This window comes from Ahaetulla prasina, chromosome 10 (assembly GCF_028640845.1).
Source record: "Ahaetulla prasina isolate Xishuangbanna chromosome 10, ASM2864084v1, whole genome shotgun sequence".
In the NCBI taxonomy this organism is placed as follows: Eukaryota; Metazoa; Chordata; class Lepidosauria; order Squamata; family Colubridae; genus Ahaetulla; species Ahaetulla prasina.
Genome location: NC_080548.1, coordinates 25,332,828 through 25,356,857, shown reverse-complemented (window position 1 = coordinate 25,356,857; position 24,030 = coordinate 25,332,828). Strand labels below are relative to the sequence as shown.

General features: G+C 40.4%; 2 protein-coding genes across 2 annotated transcripts; both read right to left on the bottom strand.

The window, feature by feature from the left end:
* Window positions 1-361: 361 nt before the first annotated feature.
* Window positions 362-8,505, bottom strand: LOC131204471 (lens fiber membrane intrinsic protein-like). The gene is made up of 4 exons (XM_058195820.1): window positions 8,330-8,505; window positions 8,089-8,235; window positions 2,424-2,537; window positions 362-2,009 (listed from the first exon to the last, which is right to left on the bottom strand). The coding sequence occupies exons 1-4, from the start codon at window positions 8,496-8,498 to the stop codon at window positions 1,963-1,965; spliced, it is 477 nt and encodes a 158-aa protein (XP_058051803.1). The 5' UTR covers window positions 8,499-8,505; the 3' UTR covers window positions 362-1,962.
* A 6,204-nt stretch (window positions 8,506-14,709) lies between these two features.
* On the bottom strand, window positions 14,710-22,942 carry LOC131204706 (protein NKG7-like). Its single transcript, XM_058196221.1, has 5 exons — window positions 22,872-22,942; window positions 19,878-20,094; window positions 19,636-19,782; window positions 16,788-16,901; window positions 14,710-15,996 (listed from the first exon to the last, which is right to left on the bottom strand). Exons 2-5 carry the CDS (start codon window positions 20,044-20,046, stop codon window positions 15,950-15,952), a joined length of 477 nt encoding a protein of 158 aa, XP_058052204.1. The 5' UTR covers window positions 20,047-20,094; window positions 22,872-22,942; the 3' UTR covers window positions 14,710-15,949.
* Window positions 22,943-24,030: the final 1,088 nt, after the last annotated feature.

Below are 24,030 nucleotides of genomic sequence, written 5' to 3'. Positions count from 1 at the left end.
TATTAAAAATATAGAAAAGGAATATTTTGGCAGAAATTGTAACTAAGTAAAATGTACTTGGATATGATAAGTTATATAAGATAAGATATGGCCAATACTCTGTTCATAAAATATGTGGGGACTAGAAGTGGAGAAAAAAAATCAATGAATTTGAGTAAAAAAAACTTAAATTCTATGTTGGACTTGCTAAGTTACAAATAAGTCCCTAACTCACTGAAAATGAATGGTTACTTAGTCCCCATTAATTTCAGTGGTGCTGAATAGGCAGCTGACATAGTTGGCATCCAACTCGGATCAAATTTCCCTTCTCCATTGAAACTCTCATGAAACACTGTAATGAAACACTGCAAATGTTTATGCCTTTTTATTGGAGAATATATTTTGTACATGTTTAGAGATAAAAAGTTCACTCATTGATACAAAAGCCATTGTTGAAAGCAGTTCAAATTGCATAAATTCAACTGAATTGGAAATATCATTTTCCCCTCCAAATACTTTCAGACCTAAAGACTCTGTTGAAGAACAGGTGACATAAGAACAGGTGATTATGCAGATATGATGCTGAAGAACAGGTGATTTATAAGATACAATTATAAAATGCCAAAGCCTGAGAGCGTATGCCACGAGTAATACAATTCTTTAGAGTTCCTTATCCTAAAATGCAAAAACTCTGATTTCTAGAAAATAAAATTTTAAAGGTACGATATGGAAAAGGGGGAAGTCTGAGATGCAATGAAGGTGAAGTTGGGGATTTTTATCCAGAGAATTCTTGATCCCCATCAGAGGAAGGAAGGGATGCCAGGGACAATCCCATCCCATTTTGTTTTGGCAGGAAGAAAATTAATTTTATTTTATTTTTTTCCCTTGGGCAGAATGGAAATCAACTTTCCTGACAGAATCTATGGAGATTCTCAGTCATCCAGATCAGGGATAGCCCAAAAGTTCCTTTTACAAAAGGCAATTGGACTTTTTTTCCTCCTTGAAGATGTTTCACTTCTCATCCAGGATGCTTCTTCAGTTCTGATTGAATGGTGGAGGAGGGAAAGGATTTATATGCCTTGCGGTCATCTGGTTTCTAAAAGTCGTGGAGGCCACTTGGAGGTTTATCTGTGCCCTCTGGGTCACCTGGATAGTGCAAATAGCTGTGGACTGGGTGTCAGCAACCTGTGGCTCTAGACCCGCATGCAGCTCTTTGGGCCCACTACTGGGGGTCCCTGTCAGGTGATCCCACCACTGGTTGACCCCGCCCCTCACCCTCCCCTCCCAGTCACTCCTTGACTGCCCTGAGAAGGTAAAGTTGATGGTGGGGGATGGAAAGCAGCCGGGGCAGAGAAAGGGGGAGAGAGAGATGTAGAGAGAGACAGAAAAAGAGAGGAAGAGGGCGGGCGGGAGGGAGAGAGAGATGTCAAAAGGGTTTTGTGGTTCCCGGTGTTTTTTAACAACCAGTTCTCTGCCCTGTGTAGGCATGGCTAGGGGGTCATATGACTGTTGGGAGTGAGTGATGTCGATTTAGCCACTCCCACCCAGGTTTTGTGGCTCCCGGTGTTTTCTTTTCTGTGGGAAATGGGTCCAAATGGCTCTTTGAGTGTTTAAGGTTGCAGACCCCTGGTGGGGACCTTGGAGACCACAGATAAACCAAAAAGCACCTTTGGTTTCCTGGAACAGGAAAGAAGGGAGAAGAGTAGAATTCAGGCTTTCTGGGACCTGCTTGCAGAAGTCTCCCAAAGTTCTTAACATTTGCAAATCCAAATGGACTTCAGAAAGAAACAACCTGGATATTTTAGAGAAAAATGGGATGGGGAGGGGCTGGGAATGTATGGCTGTTTTTCTACATTTAAACTAATTCTTCTGCCTTCATGCTTCAGCTTATAAATTTGGTGCAGGGCCAATAATTCTGATCTATGCCTCCAGGTTACCAATGCAGCTTCACTGGTCATCTCCAAAGACAGTGTTGTAGTTCTCCTATGCTGTTGATGTTGTATTCTTATACAACATATAAGTAAGATAACCTGTCCGAAGGGAAAAATAATGGATTAGTCACCCAGCAGATGAAGTAGAATTTTAAAAAAATAAATAACCAGGAATCTATGGAGTTCTGAACTCAACCTCATCTCTTTATTCATCTGTTTATGACCAAGCTCTAATCCTTAAAAGTCAATGGTCCAGAATAGACCTATTGTTTTTAACTGCACACAGTCTTCATGTCAGATACAGTATATGAGATAAACTAGTGTCTCCTAAATGCTTGGAACTTCAGATCGTTTTGGTCCCAACCAAGCAAGGGATTGGATAAGATGTAATGCAGGATATATAGATGTTTGGATGTTTAAATGTTGTTGAGTCCTCTGCTGCCAGGAAAATGTGCTTAGTTCCCAACCCAAAATGAAATAATTTTCACTGTTGTATCCAAAAAAGATTCTTACCAATTAGAAAGTATAAAGGAAAAGAGGCCCAACCAAAGCCGAAAGACCATCCATAGAAGTTGGTGGAACCAGTCATTCCTGTGAAAATGGACATAGCAATCATGACGCAGAAGCCTGAAAATCAAGGGAGAGGGAGAGAGATAGAAACATTTCCTTTAGAAGAACGTAAGACATCAATGGGCTTTTCTTCTCTCATTACAAAGAAGGCAACATCCTCTTGGGATTCTTATTGCATTGGTATAATCCAAGTATTTCATATTTGCTCCAGAACACAGAAACTGGCACACGGAAGGAGGGTTAATTTCCAAGTGTCTATGGAGATTCCCAGTCATTCAGGTCATGGTTGTCCCAAAACTACTTTGTTCAAAAGCTTATTAGACTTCCTTTATTTTTCCTTGAAAACGTTTTGCTTCTCTTCCAAGAAGAGAACTTTAAGTAGCTTCTTGAATGAGAAGCGAAACATCTTCAGTAAAAAACAAAGAAAGTCCAGTTGCCTTTTGAAAAAGCATCTGTGGGTTAATTTAGTTTTCTGTGCATATTTTTCCATTCATAAATCTGTTGTAACAGTGATCCTTTCCTGGATGAAAATACTCTTCTTACAGTCAATCCTGCTTTAGTCCTCTCTTGTCTGGGCTGGTGCACATGGGGCCACACTTGAAGATGCCCTTGAAAGACGCACTGGCAACTAAAGGCAGTCTATAATACCTGCATGAGTAATTATGAATGCACTTCAGTAGGTTCCACCTGACACCACCACTTCAAGAGCTGCCATGTTTGCTGGTTGGTTTCTGAATGCAGTTCCAGGTGCTGGTTTTCATCTATTAAGCCTTTGTTTATTTGGCTCCTGGCTCTTTATGGAACTGTCTTTGTCCCATTGTCTCTGTTCATCCTACAAAGCCGGACAAAGTGGGCATGTTCCATCTCTCCTCAACTAAACAGGGCCATAGTGGAGCCATGCCTCTTCTGCCTTTGGAAATGCCCACTAGGTTCATTGGCCCCAACCATGCTGTCAAGACTGACTTGCATGGTCACCTCCATTTTTCCTTTGCTCACAGCTCGACAATAGCAGGGAGGGGGATGGATGGAATGCACTTTCACCTACATTTTTCCTTCATTTGCAGCTTGCCAATAACAGGGAACTGGGTGGGTGGGATGGAGGGGTGGGAGAATGGTACTCAAGCATCTGTCGGCTTCCGTGAGACATTGCTGTCGCCTCAAGGACACACCGAGCAGATGGCCCAGCATGGCTGGCTGTTTCCCATAAGAAAATGAACAGAAGAGATTGGTGGACGTTTTGGACTCTGCGTGGCCCGTAGGAAAAAGGGAGGATTAACTACCTGTTGAGATCTGCCTTAGAAAAACCCACTGAAGTTAATTAGCCCCTAACCAAATTGGTTTTCAAGGGGGCCAGAGGATGAGGTAATCCTGTCTAGTTTTTATTATTATTATTATTATTATTATTATTATTATTATTATTATTATTATTATTATTATTATTATTATTATTTTGTCACAACAGTATACACAAGCATCAACATAAAACAACAACTCATCAAATAAGCATATATATAAGCAAAAGTATGCAATAACTATATTAATTTGATATAATGAAAGGAAACAATAGGACAGGAACGGTAGGCACTTTTGTGCTCTTATGCACGCCCCTTATAGTCCTCTTAGGAATGGGGTGAGGTCAATAGTAGACAGTTTTTGGTTGAAGTTTTTGGGATTTTGAGAAGAGACCACAGAGTCAGGTAGTGTGTTCCAAGCGTTAACAACTCTGTTACAAAAGTCATATTTGCTGCAATCAAGATTGAAGTGGTTAACATTAAGTTTAAATCTATTGTTTGCTCTTGTATTATTGCGATTGAAGCTGAAGTAATCTTTAACAGGAAGGATATTGCAGTAGATGATTCTGTTAAACACAGGTCTTGTCGGAGTCGGCGGAGTTCTAAGTTTTCTAATCCCAGGATTTCAAGTCCGGTGGTATAAGGTATTTTGTTGTTTTCAGAGGAGCGGAGAATTCTTCTTGTAAAATATTTCTGAACGCATTCAATTGTATTAATGTCAGAGATGTGGTATGGGTTCTAGACAGGTGAGCTGTACTCAAGAATAGGTCTAGCAAATGTTTTGTATGCTCTGGTTAGTAGTGTAGAGTTTTTGGAAAAGAAGCTATGCAAAATTAGGTTTACAACTCTTAGAGCCTTTTTTGCTATGTAGTTGCAGTGGGCTTTGGCACTTAGATCATTTGATATGAAAACTCCAAGGTCTTTAACAGGAGGGGGTCATCTGTAAGGTAATGTCCATCAAGCTTGTACTTAGTGTTTGGGTTCTTTTTTTTAATATGTAAGACTGAGCATTTGCTGGCTGAGATTTGGAGTTGCCAAGTTTTAGACCAATCGGATACAAAGTCAAGGTCTTTTTGAAGGGTAGTAGTATTGTTGGTGGCGTTAAATATTTGACATTGTCAGCAAAGAGAACACAATAACTAGAGATAAAGTCACAGAGATCATTTATGTATAGTATGAAGAGCGTTGGTCCAAGAACGCTGCCTTGAGGAACACCACTTTTGACAGGAACAGGATTTGATAGAGCATTGCCAATTTTGACCACTTGTCTGTTTGACAGGAAAGCAGTTATCCAATTGTGAAGAGGTCCTGAAATGCCCTAGGATTTTAGTTTTAGGAGAAGTTTATCATGTACTGCTGACTCAAAAGCTTTGCAGAAGTCTATGTAGATTGCATCTATTGCTTTGCCTTGATCATGATTAATAGTCCATAGGTTTTTGCAGTGGAGAAGTTGTAAGTTACATGACAATTTTTTTCTGAAACCAAATTGTTTATTAGAGAGTAGGTTGGTTGTTTCTAGGTGGAGGGTAATGGATTGGTTGATGATAGATTCCATTACTTTGCAGGTGACGCAGCATAGAGAGATTGGTCTGTAATTTTCAACTAGGCTGGGATCTCCTTTTTTGAAGATAGGGATGACTGTGGCTAGAGACCAAAGTTTGGGAAGGGAGCTAGTCGTGAAAGCTTTATCAAAGATTATGTTTAGGGGTTCTGCTATATTAGTGGAAAGTTTTTTTAAGAAATATGCACATAGTCCATCAGCCCCAATAAATAAAGATGGTTTCAGTTTGTAAAGAGCTTTTTCAACATTATCTTCTGTGAAGTCTATATGTGTTAAGTCATTGTACTCATTGTTGGTACGATTGGGGAATGTTGGACAGATAGTTGAAACAATTGCAATTATACAATTTTCCAAAACTCAAATTTCTGTATTTGGTCTTAAGGTTATTGCTGTTGTTTTGATGTTTTAAGTTTGTACACTGCCTTGTACCTTTCTGATTGTATCATCATCATGAATTTAGAAAACAGCCGTGTCCATTATTTTGGGATGCCTTTTCAACTTTCATGTCTAGCCTACAACTCTGAGATTTTGGGCTGGTGTCCCATTCATGTATCAGGCTGGTTCAATATTGCTTAGATATTTGAGGTCATCCAACAGCAGATAGTTGTACTATTTTCTGAGATGGTACGTAACATTACTATTCTTTGTTTTTTAAAGACTAAAAGACTATAGTATAGTGTAGTGCAGAGTAGAGTAGTATAGTATAATAGTACAGTACTATAATACATATACATATGCATACACACACACACACACACACACACACACACAAACACATTATAGATAGTAATAAAGAGCTTAATAAAGAGCCAAGGTGGTGCAGTGGTTACAGTGCAGCACTGCAGGCTACTTCAGCTGACTGCTAGCTGCAGTTCTGCAGTTCAAATCTCACCAGGCTCAAGGTTGACTCAGCCTTCCATCCTTCCGAGGTGGCTAAAATGAGGACCCAGATTGTTGGGGGCAATAGGCTGACTTTATAAAAAACAATTTAGAGAGGGTTGTAAATTCTAACAAAAAATTTGGTTTCAGAAAAAAATGATCCTGTAATCTGCAACTCCTACACTGCAAAAACATATGGACTACACAACTCAATCAGGGCAAAGTAATAGATGCAATTTACATAGACTTCTGTAAAGCCTTCGTTTCAGTGGTACATGACAAACTACTTCTAAAACTAAAATCTTATGGCATTTCTGGACCCCTGCGTAAGTGGCTAGCTGCGTTCCTGTCAAACAGGGAGCGCCCTATCAAATCCTGCACTTGTTAACAGTGGTGTCTCCCAAGGCAGCGTTTTAGGACCAACACTCTTTATAATTTACATAAATGACCTTTGCGATCATATTATAAGCAACTGCGTTCTTTTCGCTGATGATATAAAACTATTAAACACCACGGACAATGCTGCTACCCTTCAAAAAGACCTTGACTATGTGTCAGAATGGTCAAACAATTGGCAACTTCAAATCTCAACCAACAAATGCTCTGACTTACACACTGGCAAAAAAAAAAACAGAACACAAAATACAAGCTGGGTGGACACAACCTTGTAGATGACCCTCCCTCTTTCAAGGACCTAAGAGCAATGGTGGGTTTTAAATTTTTTTAGTATTGGTTCTGCGGGTGTGGTTTTTGGGGCATGGCATGGCTTGTTGGGTGTGGCTTGCTGGGTGTGGCAGGGGAAGGATACTGTAAAATCTCCATTCCCTCCCCACTCCAGGGGAAGGTTACTGCAAAATCTGCATTTCCTCCTGATCATCTGGGACTCGGGAGGCAGAGAATAGATGGGGAGGGGCCAGTCAGAGGTGGTATTTACCGGTTCTCAAAACTACTCAAAATTTTTGCTACCGGTTCTCCAGAACCTGTAAGAACCTGCTGAAACCCACCTCTGCCTAGGAGTACTCATCTCAAATGATCTAAGTGCCAGAGCTCACTGTAACAGCATTGCCAAAAAGCATTAAGAGTTGTTAACCTAATCTTGCATAGCTTCTTCTCTGGTAATATTGTACTGCTAACCAGAGCATACAAAAGATTTGCTAGAGCAATTCTCAAATAAAGTTCATCTTCATAGAATCCGCACTGCATATCAGACATTAATACAATTGAGCGAGTTCAGAGATATTTCACGAGAAGAGTCTTCCACTCCTCTACTCGCAACAGAATACCTTATGCCACTAGACTTGAAATGTTGTGCTTAGACAACTTAGAACTACGTCGCCTTCGGTCTGACCCATGTGTAGTACATAAAATCATCTGCTACAATGTCCTACCTGTCAATGACTACTTCAGCTTCAACCACAATACAAGAGCGCACAATAGATACAAACTCAAGTTAAACCGCTCCAAATTCAATTGCAGAAAATACTTCAGCAACAGAGTGGTCAATGCCTGGAATGCACTACCTGACTCTTTAGTTTCTTCCCCAAACCCCCAAAACTTTAAGCTTAAACTGTCTACTGTTGACCTCACCCCATTCCTAAGAGATCTGTAAGGGGCGTGCATAAGCACACCAAAGTGTCTACCGTCCCTGTTCCAATGTTTCCTTTTATTTGTATCCATTTCATATATTCATAATCATGTTTACACTTGTATCTGTTATCAAATACACGCTTGATGAAAATAAATTAAATAAATAAATAAAAGCACCATGAAGCGGTATATAAGTCTAAGTGCTATTGCTATTTGTAGTGATAGTGTTGAACTAAGCCACACACAAAAAAAAACATATCTGGGAAAAGATTCTTGTAAACATTCTTACCTGCAGTAAAGCTGGCAATACATGTGATCCGGCTTATGGAGATATTGCCCAGACTGGGTTGCCTAGTCATGACGCAAAGCCCACCGAGAGAGACAACTCCAGCGATCACCCCCAGTAACATGAAGGTTCGGGTGGCATGTATGGAAGCTGTAGGGAGACAATGCAGACACAAGTTAAGAATTCAAGGCAGAGGCCCCTGAGCCTTTCAGGTTAGCAATGCATTTGAAATATTGAATCTTACCTGATACCTCTTTCACACCAAATGGGTGACATTCTTCATGATCACACAATTTCCATAGACCCATATGTATTTCGGACTCTGCTACCCAGTAGTCTGAGGCCAAGGCAGAGAGCAGGCACAGGAGGCTGATGCAGGAACAAAACGCAGCACCGAAATGCAGGGCACTCATTTCTATGGGATGCACTGGTCTGCCACTGGCCAAGCGGTCTGGGATGGAGCTGGAGGACAACATTAATTTTATGTTATTGATGTTCATTACTTCGATCATTTATGGTGATGCATCTTAATCACTTTGTCTGCTAACCATTTGAGGATTTATTTATTTATTTATAATTTGTCAAACAGATATGTGTGTGTATGTGTGTGATTTTAGCCTCTTCTTCGGTAATATTGAACTACAAACTAGGGCATACAAAACTTTTGCCAGACCAATTCTCGAATACAGCTCATCTGTCTGGAACCTGCACTCTATATCAAACATTAATACAATCAAATGAGTCAAGAGATATTTCACGAGAAGAGCCCTCCACTCCTCTGCTCACAACAAAATACCTTATGCCACCAGACTTGAAATTTTGGCCTTAGACAACTAAGAACTTCGCTGTCTTCGGTCTGACCTAAGCGTAGTACATTTATTTATTTATTGTTTTGATTTGTATACCGCCCTTCTCCCGAAGGACTCAGGGCGGTTTACAGCCAGATAAAACAAAAGTATAAAAAATTAAGAACATTTTTAAAAAGCTTATTCAATTTGGCTAACGGATAAAATTAAGTAAAAAAAACTAAAGACTTAAGTTAAACTCCAATTTAAAACCCCATTTAAAATATTAAAATATTAGGCCAGCCTAAATAAAATTATCTGCTACAATATCCTACCAGTCAATGACTACTTCAGCTTCAACCCAAACAATACAAGAGCACACAATAGATACAAACTCATGGTAAACTGCTCCAAACTCGACTGCAGAAAATACGACTTCAGCAACCGAGTGGTTTCTTCCCCAAAACTTTAACCTTAAACTGTCTACCGTCGACTTCACCCCATTCCTAAGAGGTCTTTAAGGGGCATGCTTAAGTGCACCAATGTGCCTACCGTCCCTGTGCTAATGTTTCCTTTCATTCTTATCCATTTCATGTATTCATAATTATGTTCACACTGGTATCTGTTATCAAACACATGCTTGACGAAATACATACATACATACATACATAAAATTTGCCAATTCTTAAATGATTAAAGACATAAAGAAATACTATCTGACCAGCTTAGAATCTGTTCCTTGACCTTCCTGCAGGTGATAACTCTCTGAAGTGGAGATCTAGAATGCATGAACTGCACACCGAGATACTCTGTCGATGACTATCACTTCCTTTATAGTTTAAGTGACCTTAACCACCTATATACAATTTGTTTCCTGTTGAATTTCTTAATTTTTGGTTCTCTGAGATCTTAAAACGATTGCAACGCATCAGCCAATGCAAAAGTCACCGCAGTTTGAACCATTAGAATAGAATAGAATAGAATTTTATTGGCCAAGTGTCATTGGACACACAAGGAATTTGTCTTGGTGCATATGCTCTCAGTGTACATAAAAGAAAAGATACGTTCATCAAGGTACAACATTAAACTTAGCATCTAGAAATAAATTTGATTCATTGATTAAGTTTCTATGCCTTTCAATTCACTCATAAAATCCATTAATATTTTACTAATTTATTCACTGATCAAACTACTTAACCATCCCCCTCTCTCAAAGAGGGGCTTTGGTGGTGTACAATTTAATTAATAAATTGAAACATGAAAAACCAAATGACTTCAGATTAAAAATTTTAAAAGCGTAAAACAGCATTATACAATTACCCCCCCAAAATGGAGAGTTCTACGATGGAGAGACTAGGAGTTTGAATGCAGATGGGGAGGGGCTTCTCATGGGGCCAACTAGCCCTGTGACTGTGTGGACCCCAACCCTAAAATCTATTCAATCCATTCTGAGCCAGTTTGTCCAGCATTTATATTGTTAAGTTTTCTTTTTGAAATTGTTCTATGTCTAGAGTTTTTGTTTCGTTTCTACTTGTTACTGGAAAGTTGGCGACATCACAGCAAGAAACGAAATAAAAGAGAAGAAAAAGAAACTTATTCAGCCACTCCTAAGATATGAGGAATGGGGAATATGATTCCTTTTTCAGCTCCCCTTTGATCATTATGAGCCACTGGCTTCTGAATAAATTCCCTACTGTCCACCATTAAACCATTTTTCCAAACAGCCACCATGTTTCCAGTGTCTTTCTCCCCACTTGGAACTGAACCCAGATGGACATTTCTTCCATCAGTTTGAAGACTGGTGACGTCCAGATTCAGGTCTCTAAAGGCCTTCAGTCAATCTGAACCTAGAAATAAGCTAATTAACTTACTCAGGCTAAACCCTAGAATCTTTCCCCCCCCCATCCTTATTATTAGAACTGTTCAATTGAATGGTAAAGAGATCCATGGCTTTTCAGTCTGACATTTTAACCAAGCAGAACTGAAGGAAACACTTAAGAAATTAGAATAGACACAGGTTCAAAACACAGACTGGAAATGTTCTGCGTCTCAAAACTTAGCATTTGTTCGAAAGAAATGGGGCAGGTGACTTTTCCAAAAGCTACATGTTCGTTCAGCAACTTTATTCCTGACAGATGGCAGAAGAGGGGAACAGAAGATGCAATAAGCAATAACCCATAGTCCACTTTTGGAGAAAGCAGAGAAGTTTCCATTCACACCTAGTGATACTTAATTAAAGATGAGCGGGGTGGGAAACATAGCACTAGAGCAGCCTCCTTCTTAAGATACTCTGAGTGGGTTTCTTCATGCACAACTTTAACTACATAGGAGGGAATGGATTGGGTTAGCTCCCAACCTTCCCAGTGGTGAAATCCAATTTTTTTTACTACTGGTTCTGTGAGTGTGGTTTGATGGGAGTGGTGTGGCTTGGTGGATATGGCAGGGGAAGGATACTGCAAAATCTCCATTCCTTCCCCATTCCAGGGGAAGGATACTGCAAAATCTCCATTCCTTCCCCACTCTAGGGGAAGGATACTGCAAAATCTCCATTCCCACCCCATTCCAGGGGAAGGATACTACAAAATCTCCATTCCCATCCCACTCCTGGGGGAAGGATATTGCAAAATCTCCATTCCCACCCCACTCTACGGCAGCCAGAGGTGGTATTTACCGGTTCTCCAAACTACTCAAAATTTCTGCCACCGGTTCTGCAGAACCTGTCAGAACCTATTGGATTTCACCCCTGAACCTTCCCCTTTCCCCACCCTCCTGCTGCAGCCCTTCTCTGCTTCTCTACACAATAGTGGCCAAAACTATGGAAACCTTTGGGAAAAAGTGTATTTTTGAGGTTTAATGGCTAATAACACCACTTTTTTGGGGAGTAGCACCATAAAAATATGTATCAATGGAAAGATAATTAATCAAGAATGTAATGCAATAACTTTTATGAAGGATTTGCTATTAGAACAGCAGTTATAAAGAAGAAAATTGAAACACGGAGAAAAAATGAGATACACAAAAATTATCATCATGATAGAGCTGCTGGCCGACGTACTACAGAGAAATAAGCAGGATGTACAAAGAGATATAGAGGAAATACTTAGAATTCATGCAAACTATGCAAGAAGGCATAAATTACCAAAAGAGGTACATGTGAGGTTTACCAAGAAGACACTGAGAGGTGAAGTATTACAAAAGAACGAGAGATGAACCTATGAAATACAAAGGGTCATAGAGGGAGCAACTCAAGGCTCCCATGTAACACCTCTCCTGTGCAAGCTGCACTGGCTTCTGGTGGTCTTCCGGGTGCAATTCAAGGTGTTGGTTACCACCTTTAAAGCGCTCCATGGCATAGGACCGGGTTATTTACGGGACTGCCTGCTGCCACCAATTGCCTCCCATCGACCTGTGCGCTCCCATAGGGAGGGTCTCCTCAGGGTGCCGTCAGTCAAACAATGTCGACTGGCGACCCCCCGGGGGAGGGCCTTCTCTGTCAGGGCGCCTGCCCTCTTTAATGAGCTGCCTCTGGGGTTACGTCAACTCCCTGACCTCCGGACCTTCCGACGCAAATTAAAGACCTTTTTGTTTTATCGCGCAGGGCTGGCTTAATGTAATTTTAACATGGGTTTTATTATGGTTTTATTATAGTTTTAAATTTTTGTTTCAGCTTAATTGAATTAGATTTTTAAGATGCTTTTAATTTTTTGTGTAATCTGTTTTATTTGGCTGTAAACCGCCCTGAGTCCTTCGGGAGAAGGGTGGTATATAAATTAAATAAATAAATAAATAAATAAAATAATAAATAAATAAAGGGAGAGAAATTCTGACTTTAAAACAGATACCTAGGAGAGTGAGAGAACAGAGGAGACAGAATCAATTTTTGACGGCACAATTGATCAAATATAATGTGACATTCAGATGGTTGATACCAGAAGGAATTCTGGTCTCCTGGCAAGATAAAAAATTTAGGATGGGTACCTTAGATAAAGCACATGAATTTTTTGAACACCATTTTACTGCAAGCGAAGAACAGGAAAGTAGAGAGGAGACTGAAAGTGAAAGTCAAGATGAATTACAAGTAGAAGAAAAACCACTGGGGCAAGAAGAAAGAGTGAGGGTAGAACAGGATGGTCAGAACAAGAAGGTGCAAGAACAAAAGAACAGAGAGAGAGAGGATATCTTTATAATGCCTTGGTAAGGCCACACTTGGAATACTGCATTCAGTTTTGGTCGCCGCGATGTAAAAAAGATGCTGAGACTCTGGAAAGAGTGCAGAGAAGAGCAACAAAGTTGATTAGGGGACTGGAGGCTAAAACATATGAAGAACGATTGCAGGAATTGGGTATGTCTAGTTTAATGAAAAGAAGGACTAGGGGAGACATGATAGCAGTCTTCCAATATCTCAGGGGTTGCCACAAAGAAGAGGGAGTCAAGCTATTCTCCAAAGCACCTGAGAGTAGAACAAGAAGCAATGGGTGGAAACTAATCAGGGAAAGAAGCAACTTAGAACTAAGAAGAAATTTCCTGATAGTTAGAACAATTAATAAGTGGAACGACTTGCCTGCAGAAGTTGTGAATGCTCCAACACTGGAAATTTTTAAGAAAATGTTGGATAACCATCTGACTAAGATGTTGTAGGGTTTCCTGCCTGGGCAGGGGATTGGACTAGAAGGCCTCCAAGGTCCCTTCCAACTCTGTTGTTATATTATATTAAGAATGGTAATCTTAGAAGGGTAAGACCTGTATATAAGTGAAATGATGGACGAGGAAGAACCGTATTTTTTGGAGTATAAGACGCAGCTTAGTTTTTGGGGAGGAAAATTGGGGGGAAAAAATCTGTCTACCAGGTATTCATCTGGCTACTGTCTTTTGTCTGGTCAATTTCAGCACATTAGGTTGCTGGTTTTTATCCTCTGCTTGGTATAAAAATCAGCTTCTAAATGATAACTGATCTTTGGAGAGAGAAGCAATGAGAAAAGCAGGCAAACCACGGAATCACTTCACTCATTAGCGCCTCGTTAGGGCTGAAAAAAAGCTTTGAAAAAGCTATATCCGGACAAACCCAATTTTCAGCCTCTTTTAGGAGGGAAAAAAGTGCATTTTATAATCTGAAAAATATAGTAAATAGAATTCTTTTTTGGCCAAGTGTGATTGGACACACAAGAAATTTGTCTTGGTGCATATGCTCTCTGTATACATAAAAGAAAAGATACCTTCATCAATGTATGTAGGAAACAATCAATATAAATCGTGAGGATACAGCAATAAGTTACAGTCACACAGTAATAAGTGGCAGGAGATGGGTGATAGGAACAATGAGAAGATTAATAGTAATAGTAATGTAGACTTAGTGAATAGTTTGACAGTGTTGAGGGAATTATTGGTTTAGCAGAATGATGGCGTTCAGGAAAAAACTGTTCTTGTGTCTATTTGTTTTGGTATGCAGTGCTCTTTAGCGCGTTTTGAGAGTAGGAGTTGAAACAATTTATGTCCAGGATGTGAGGGGTCTGTAAATATTTTCACAGCCCTCTTTTTCACTCGTGCACTATACAGGTCCTCAATGGAAGATAGGTTTTCTGAGGTTTTTTGTTTTCTGAGTTTCTTATCAGAGGCTTAAATTCTATGTTGGACTCACTAAGTTTTAGAAATAAGTCCCTAACTCACTAAAAATGAATGGTTACTTAGTCCCCATTAATTTCAGTGGTGCTGAAGGGGCAGCTGACATAGTTGGCATCCAACTCCGATCAAGTTTGCCTTCTCCATTAAAACTCTCATGAAACACTGTAATGAAACACTGCAAATGTTTATGCCTTTTTATTGGAGAATATATTTTGCACATGTTTAGAGATAAAAAGGTTCCATCATTGATACAAAAACCATCGTTGAAAGCAGTTCAAATTGCATAAATTCAACTGAACTGGAAATATCATTTTCCCCTCCAAATCCTTTCAGACCTAAAGACTCTGTTGAAGAACATGTGAAATAAGAACAGATGCTTATGCAGATATGATGCTGAAGAACAGGTGATTTATAAGATACAATTATAAAATGCCAAAGCCTGAGAGCGTATGCCACGAGTTATACAATTCTTTAGAGTTGTAATATAAAAGGATTTATATTCCTTGCGGTCATCTGGTTGTTAATACTCTTTCTGAAAGTCATGGAGGCCACTTGGAAGTTTATCTGTGCCCTCTGGGTCACCTGGACAGTGCAATTGGGTGTGGATTGGGTGTCAGCAACCTGCGGCTCCAGAGCCACATGCAGCTCTTTGGGCCCTCTGCTGTGGCTCCCTGTTGGGTGATCCCACCACTATCTGGCCCCACCCCTCGCCCTCCACTCCCAGTTACTCCTCGCCTGGCTGAGAAGGTAAGGGTGATGGTGTGGGATGGAAAGCAGCTAGGACAGATAGAGGGGGAGAGAAAGAGACATAGAGATACAGAAAGAAAGTGGAGAGAGGGAGAGAGGGGGGAAGGAGGGAGGGAGGGAGGGAGGGAGGGAGGGAGGGAGGGAGAAAGAGAGATGTCTAAAAGGTTTTGTGGTTCCCGGTGTTTTTTAACAACCGGTTCTCTGCCCTGTGTAGGCATGGCTAGGGAGTCACGTGACTGGTGGAAGTGAGTGACGTCGAGTTGGCCACGCCCACCCAGGTTTTGTGGCTCCCGGTTTTTTCTTTTCTGTGGGAAACGAGTCCAAATGGCTCTTTGAGTGTTTAAGGTTGTAGACCCCTCATAGGGGCCTTGGAGACCACAGATAAACCAAAAAGCACCTTTGGTTTCCTAGAACAGGAAAGATGGGAGAAGAGTAGAATTCCAGCTTTCTGGGACCTGCTTGCAGAAGTCTCCCAAAGTTCTTAACATTGGCAAATCCAAATGGACTTCAGAAAGAAACAACCTGGATATTTTAGAGAAAAATGAGATGGGGAGGGGCTGGGAATGTATGGCTGTTTTTCTACATTTAAACTAATTCTTCTGCCTTCATGCTTCAGCTTATAAATTTGGTGCAGGGCCAATAATTCTGATCTGTGCCTCCAGGTTACCAATGCAGCTTCATTGGTCATCTCCAAAGACAGTGTTGTAGTTCTCTTATGCTGTTGTTGTTGTATTCTTATGCAATATATAAGTAAGACAACCTGTCCAAAGGGAAAAATAATGGATTAGTCACCCAGCAGATGAAATAGACTTTTTAAAAAATAAATAACCAGGAATCTATGGAGTTCTGAACTCAACCTCATCTCTTTATTCATCTGTTTATGACCAAGCTCTAATCCTTAAAAGTCAATGGTCCAGAATAGACCTATTGTTTTTAACTGCACACAATCTTCATGTCAGATACAGTATATGAGATAAACTAGTGGTTTTAAATACTTTAGGATTAATTTGTTCTATTGATTTATATATTTTATTATTGTTAATTGTTAATTCTTTTTTTTTTTTTTGAAGGATTTTGGTTATGTTAGGAGGAAGTCAGAGCTAGAGAGGGAAAATTGGTATAATAGTTTTGGGGAAAAATTTTCTTAGCATATGTTTGTTTTATTTTTAACTATGCCTTGTGCTTGTTCCGGGAAGTCAGGGGGGAGAGGGGAGGGTATTAGTGAAGGGAGGGGGGTTGGGGGGAAAGGGGGGGGATTTTTTTTTTTTGGTAAAATGTTTTGAATTAAAAAAAAAGAGATAAACTAGTGTCTCCTAAATGCTTGGAACTTCAGATCTTTTTGGCCCCAACCAAGGAAGGGATTGGGTAAGATGTAATGCAGGATATATAGATGTTTGGATGTTTAAATGTTGCTGATTCCTCTCCTGCCAGGAAAATGTGCTTAGTTCCCAACCCAAAATGAAATAAGTTTCACTGTCGTGAAAATACACAGAATGCATAAAGATGTATCTTTAAAAAAATCTCACCAGGGTATCCAAAAAAGATCCTTACCAGTTAGAAAGTACAAAGGAAAAGAGGCCCAACCCACGATGAAAGACCATCCATAGAACTTGGTGGAACTAATATCTGCTGTGGAAATGGACATAGCAATCATGATGCAGAGGCCTGAAAATCAAGGAAGAGGTAGAGAGACAGAAACATTTCCTTTAGAAGAACAGAAGACACCAATGGGCTTTTCTACTCTCATTACAAAGAAGGCGACATCCTCTTGGGATTCTTATTGCATTGGTATAATCCAAGTATTTCATATTTGCTCCAGAACACAGAAACTGGCACACGGAAGGATGGATTAATTTGCCATGTGTCTATGGAGATTCCCAGTCATTCAGGTCATGGATAGAATAGAACAGAATAGAATGGAATGGAATGGAATGGAACGGAACGGAACGGAACGAACAGAACAGAACAGAACAGAACAGAACAGAACAGAACAGAACAGAACAGAATAACAGAGTTGGAAGGGACTTTGGAGGTCTTCTAGTCCAACCCCCTGCTTAGGCAAGAAACCCTACACCACTTCTGACCAATGGTTGTCCAATCTCTTCTTAAAAACTTTCAGTGTTGGAGTGTTCACAATTTTTGGAGGCAAGTTGTTCCACTGATTAATTGTTCTGACTATGACGAAATTTCTCCTTAGTTCTAGGTTGCTTCTCTCCTCGATCAGTTTCCACCCATTGCTTCTTGTCCTGCCCTCAGGTGCTTTGGAGAAGAGCTTGACTACCTCTTCTTTGTGGCACCCCCTGAGATATTGGAAGACTGGTATCGTAGCCCCAAAAGTACACTGTTCAAAATCAATTTTGAAAAAACATCTGTGGGTCAGTTTGTCAATTTTGTTTTCTGTGCACATTTTTCCCTTCATAAATCTGTTGTAACAGTGAACTACATCCTTTCCTGGATCAAAACCGGGATAGGGGCCGGGATAGCTCAGGCAATAGAGAAGCCTGTTATTAGAACACAGAGCCTGTTATTAGAACACAGAGCCTGCAATTACTGCAGGTTCGAGCCCGGCCCAAGGTTGACTCAGCCTTCCACCCTTTATAAGGTAGGTAAAATGAGGACCCAGATTGTTGGGGGGGCAATAAGTTGACTTTGTAAAAATATATATATATATATACAAATAGAATGAGACTATTGCCTTATACATTGTAAGCCGCCCTGAGTCTTCGGAGAAGGGCGGGGTATAAATGTAAACAACAAAAAAAAAACATTCTTCTTACAGTCAATCCTGCTTTAGTCCTCTCTTGTCTGGGCTGGTGTACATGGGGCCACCCTTGAAGATGCCCTTGAAAGACGCACTGGCAACTAAAGGCAGTCTATAATATACCTGCATGAGTAATTATGCATGCACTTCAGTAGGTCCACCTGACACCACCACTTCAAGAGCTGCCATGTTTGTTGGTTGGTTTCTGAATGCAATTCCAGGTGCTGGTTTTCATCTATTAAGCCTTTGTTTATTTGGCTCCTGGCTCTTTATGGAACTGTCTTTGTCCCATTGTCTCTGTTCATCCTACAAAGCCGGACAAAGTGGGCATGTTCCATCTCCCCTCAACTAAACAGGGCCATCTTATGAGATACTGGAGCCATGCCTTTTCTGCCTTTGGAAATGCCTACTAGGTTCATTGGCCCCAACTACGCTGTCAAGACTGACTTGCATGGTCACCTCCATTTTTCCTTCATTTGCAGCTTGACAATAACAGGGAACTGGGTGGGTGGGATGGAGGGGTGGGAGAATGGTATTCAAGCATCCCTCGGCTTCCGTGAGACATTGCTATCACCTCAACGACACATTGAGCAGATGTCCCAGCATGGCTGGCTGTTTCCCATAAGAACATGAAAAGAACAGATTGGTGGACGTTTTGGACTGTGGGTGGCCCATAGGAAAAAGGGGGAGATTAACTATCTGTTGAGATATTGCAGGCATGCCTTTTCTGCCTTAGAAAAGCCCACTGAAGTTAATTAGCCTCCAAACAATTTGGTTTCCAAAGGGGCCAGAGGTAATCCTGTCTAGTTGAAAACAGATAGTTGAAACAATTGCAATTATACAATTTCCCAAAACTCAAATTTCTGCATTAGGTCTTGCGGTTATTGTTGTTCTTTTGGTGTTTAAACTTTGTACACTGCCTTGTACCTTTGTGATTGTGTCATCATTATCAATTTAGACACAGCCACGTCCATTATTTTGGGATGCCTTTTCAACTTCCATGTCTAGCCTACATCTCTGAGATTTTGGGCTGGTGTCCCATTCATGTATCAGGCTGGTTCAATATTGCTTAGATATTAGAGGTCATCCAACAGCAGATAGTTCTACTATTTTCTGAGATGGTACGTGACGTTACTATTCATTTTTTTAAAAGAGTATAGTATAGTATAGTATAGTATAGTATAGTATAGTATAGTATAGTATAGTATAGTATAGTATAGTATAGTATAGTATAGTATAGTATAGTATAGTATAGTATAGTATAGTATAATAGTATAGTAATATAGTACTACAATCCATATACATATGCACACACACACATTATAAATAGTAATAAAGAGCCCAATAAAGAGCTAAGGTGACGCAGTGGTTAGAGTGCAGAATTGCAGGCTACTTCAGCTGACTGCTAGCTGCACTTCGGCAGTTCAAATCTCACCGGCTCAAGGTTGACTCAGCCTTCCATCCTTCATGGCTGAGGACCCAGATTGTTGGGGGCAAGAGGCTGACTCTGTAAAAAACTGCTTAGAGCGGGCTGTAAAAGCACTACGAAGCGGTATATAAGTTTGTAGTAGTGAAAGTGTTGAACTAAGCCACACAAAAAAACTATATCTGGGAAAAGACTCTCGTAAACATTCTTACCTGCAGTAAAGCTGGCAATACATGTGATCCGGCTCATGGAGATTTTGCCCAGACTGGGTTGCCTAGTCATGACACAAAGCCCACCGAGAGAGACAGCTCCAGCGATCATCCCCAGAAACATGAAGGTTCGGATGGCATGTAAAGAAGCTGTAGGGAGCCAACGCAGACACAAGGTAAGAATTCAAGGCAGAGGCTCCTGGGCCTTTCAGGTTAGCAATGCATTATGGAATATTGAATCTTACCTGACACCAATTCCACACCAAGTGGATAACATGCTCTGAGATTACATAATTTCCATAAACCCAGATGATGAGTGGAATCTGCTACCCAGTAGTCTGAGGCCAAGGCAGAGAGCAGGCACAGAAGGCTGATGCAGGAACAAAACGCAGCACCGAAATGCAGGGCACTCATTTCTATGGGATTCACTGGTCTGCCACTGGCCAAGCGGTCTGGGAGGAGCTGGAGGACAACATTAATTTTATGTTATTGATGTTCATTACTGCAATCATTTATGGTGACACATCTTATAGTAGTTAAGATGTCTGCTAACAATTTGAGGGCTTATTTATTTATTTATTCTATTTTATAATTTGTCAAACAGAAGTCTGTGTGTTTGTGTATGCGTGTTTGTGACATTTTACTGCACAGTAAATTCCCTGAGAAAAATGAGAGCCATTGAGAGCCAGGTGGTGGCTTAGTGGTTAAGACACCAGGCCCAGGTTCAATACCTGAAGTGCCATGTGACCTAGCTCCTGCTCACCTAGCAGTTCAAAAGCATGCAAAATGTGAGTAGATAAAATAAGTACCAATTTGGTGGGAAGGTAATAGCACTCCATGGTGTCATGCTGGGGCTTGATGACTGTGGAAATTTTTTTGGAAAATTGCCGATTCAATTGCCTTGGAACGGAGGCCCATTCACCCTAGTGTAGACTTTCAAATAGATATCTGAATGGAGAGACTTACCAGAAAAGAAGAATCTGGGTTCCTTGTTTAAATGTGTCCTGGTTCTTCCACAAAATGTTTTTTGTTTGTGGTGTCAAAAACTATAAAGGTGGTACACAGTTCCTTACCAATAGATGCAGTGGTGGGTTTCAAATTTTTTAAACTACTGGTTCTGTGGGTGTGGCTTGGTGGGCGTGGCATAGCTTGTGGGCGTGGCTTGGTGGGCATGGCATGGGAAGGATACTGTAAAATCTCCATTCCCGTTCCCATTCCCTTTCCCACCCATCCCACCCACCTCACTCCAGGGGAAGGTTACTGCAAAATCCTCATTTCCTCCCGATCATCTGGGACTCGGGAGGCAGAGAATAGATGGGGCGGGGCCAGTCAGGATTTTTACTACCGATTCTCTGAACTACACAAAATTTCCGCTACCGGTTCTCCAGAACTGGTCAGAACCTGCTGAAACCCACCTCTGAATAAATGTGTATGTCACAATACATTGTAGAATAGAACAATTATCTCTTAGGGAGCACCCCAGTCTGAATTGAGCCTGTCCTTCCACCAAGAGGGTTCCCCCCCACACACACATTCAGTCCTATATTTTGCTCAAATGAAGACCCATAAGACTTACAGGTTTAGAGATCTTCCCTGTCTCCTTTTTTAAAAAAAATGGGGACAAAGATGGAAACTTCCTATTCTAATAGAATGTGGCCTATGTTATTTATCTAAGGAGACAGTCCTGAAAGCAATGGGACCACCTGGCTATGTGTCCTAAAAGGGTTGGTCTAGAGTGCTAATATGTGAGAAGTATTTGTTGGCCATGTCTCCTGGATGGGAGCCTTTCAGCCTTCTGTATCAGCCTGTTATTCTGCATTTCACAGCGTAGCAGGTGGATTAGGAACAGAACGGTTGAATTTCTATATCTTCCATTTTGTCCTATTTCTTTTGCTATTTCGGATATGGGGAGCAATCCGGTAAACACCCACAGCTTTCTCGTCTGACATCCAATATTTCTTGGGTGTTAGGATCAATATTGTCTTTGTGAGTGGGTGCTTTTAGATCAGAGGTGTCAAACTCAAGGCCGGTGCTTAGATCTGGCCTGCTGGGTCGCTCTGAAAACAGTGAAGGACCAGCTCATGGTGCCTCTGCCAGTGAAAACGGAGCTGAGAAGGGCTATGTGTGACCAGGGAGAGGGTTGCAGGAGGCCGGTTCAGCCAGCCCAGCCAAAAACAGAACTCGGGAGCCCATTTTCTCTGGCAGAGTGCTCGGGCCGCAGACGCCCCCCGACACGAGTGATATCAAGTTGGCCACTCCCACTCCCACCCTGGCTATGCCCACGCCACCCCTCCAAGGTCAAACACAACCCTTATGCAGCCCTCAGTGAAATTGAGTTTGACACCCATGTTTTAGATCATAGGAAGGGTGAGATGTCATTGTTTCTGCAGGGCTGTTGATTGTGAATAAGCTGGAGTGGGTCTCTTTTAAAAAGTTCATTAGGTCAAGAGTTCTAAAAGTGGGAGTATTGCTTCTACTGTCAATAGGCATTATTGCCTGGAAAATGAAATCAATTGTTTTCATTTTAAGGTGTTGAAATTGGAGTCTTTACTTCCTTTCAATATCAGTTTTGCAGCTGCTGAAGAAAGTGTTGCAATCCATACAAAGGATTCAAGGTCATTTGTATTTTGTCTTTCCTTTCAGAGTTACAGTAATTTTTCATGGTGAAAGACAAGAGAACCGATCCCCATGTTATCCTCCTCAGAAAACTTAAAAGTTAGGTAGCTATTGCAGACAGAAAACAGCTAACTCAAATTCACGTATTGAAAGTGGATATTGGCATTTAAATCCAGGTCTCCATTCCTTATTTACTTATTTTCTAACCATTCCTATCACTTTTTAATTGGGGGAATGCAAAGGTAAATTTTGAAATTACAGATTATTTAAGGAAAAGTCAACAGGAAAAGAAACAGACGAGTGATCAAATTTATCAGAAATGAGGGAACATTTTCAGAAGCTGAACATCTTAAAGACGATCCGAGCTTCAGGATTTCTCAAGGAATCTTGAGCGAATACACCGAGCCACGATTAACCTCACTGAGGACGAAAGGAATAGTACTTAGAAGTATTATTCAGCAAGCAGGAAAAAAAAATGCAACTTTCCCCCCAATCTTAAGTGAAGGAGCCTAGAGTAAAATATTGATTTCAAAAGCTTACAATTAGATCCCATCCGTACTTCTTGAAGCGCATTCAGAATAAAATTTGCCAATTCTTAAATAATTAAAGAAATACTATCTCACCAGTTTAGAATCCGTTCCTCGACCTTTCTGCAGGTGATAGATCTCTGAAGTGGAGATCTAGAATGCTTGAGCTCCACTCCCAGGTACTATATGTTAACAAAGGACTATCACTTCCTTTATAATTTAAGGGATTCTCTCCACCCATATACAATTTGTTTCCTGGCTCTCTGAGATCTTAAAATGATTGCAACACATCAGCCAATACAAGAATCACTGCAGTTTGCACCATTAACTTTAGCATCTAGAAATACATTTTATTCATTGATTGTTTCTATGCCTTTCAATTCAATCATAAAATCCATTAATATTTTATTCATTTATCCATAAGTCAAACTTCTTAACCCTCTCCTTCTCTCGCCGAGGGGATCTTGGTGGTGTACAATTTATTTAATAAATTGAAGCATTAAACACCAAATGACTTAAGATTAAAAATTTTAAAAGCATAAAAGAACATTATAAAATTACAAAAAAAATGGAGAGTTCTACGATGGGGAGACTGGGAGTTTGAATGCAGATGGGGAGGGGCTTCTCATGGGGCCAACCAACCCCATGACTGTGTGGATCCACAACCCTAAAATCTATTCAATCCATTCTGAGCCATTTTGTCCAGCATTTATATTGTTAAGTTTTCTTTTTGAAATTGTTCTATGTCTAGAGTTTCTGTTTCGTTTCTACCTGCTACTGGAAAGGTGGCAACATCACAGCAAGAAATGAAATAAAAAAGAAGAAAAAGAAACTTATTCAGCCACTCCTAAATATGAGAATTTAGGAGTGGCTGAATAATATGATTCCTTTTTCAGCTCCCCTTTGATGATTTATGAGCAACTTGCTTCTGAATAAATGCCGCCCCTATATATATATATATATATGTATGTATGTATGTATGTATATGTATATGTATATGTATATGTATATGTATATGTATATGTATATATGTATATATATATATGTATATATATATGTATATATATATATATATGTTTTCTGAGGTTTTCACGGTGTTTGTATATAGGTCTTTGGTTGTTCGGGTTTCTCCCGTGTAAAATTGGAAGTGTCTTGGCGACGTTTGACGAAGTCTCATTCGTCATCTTCAGGCTTCAGCTTCGTGCTTCTGGGAGCACGAAGCTGAAGCCTGAAGATGACGAATGAGACTTCATTG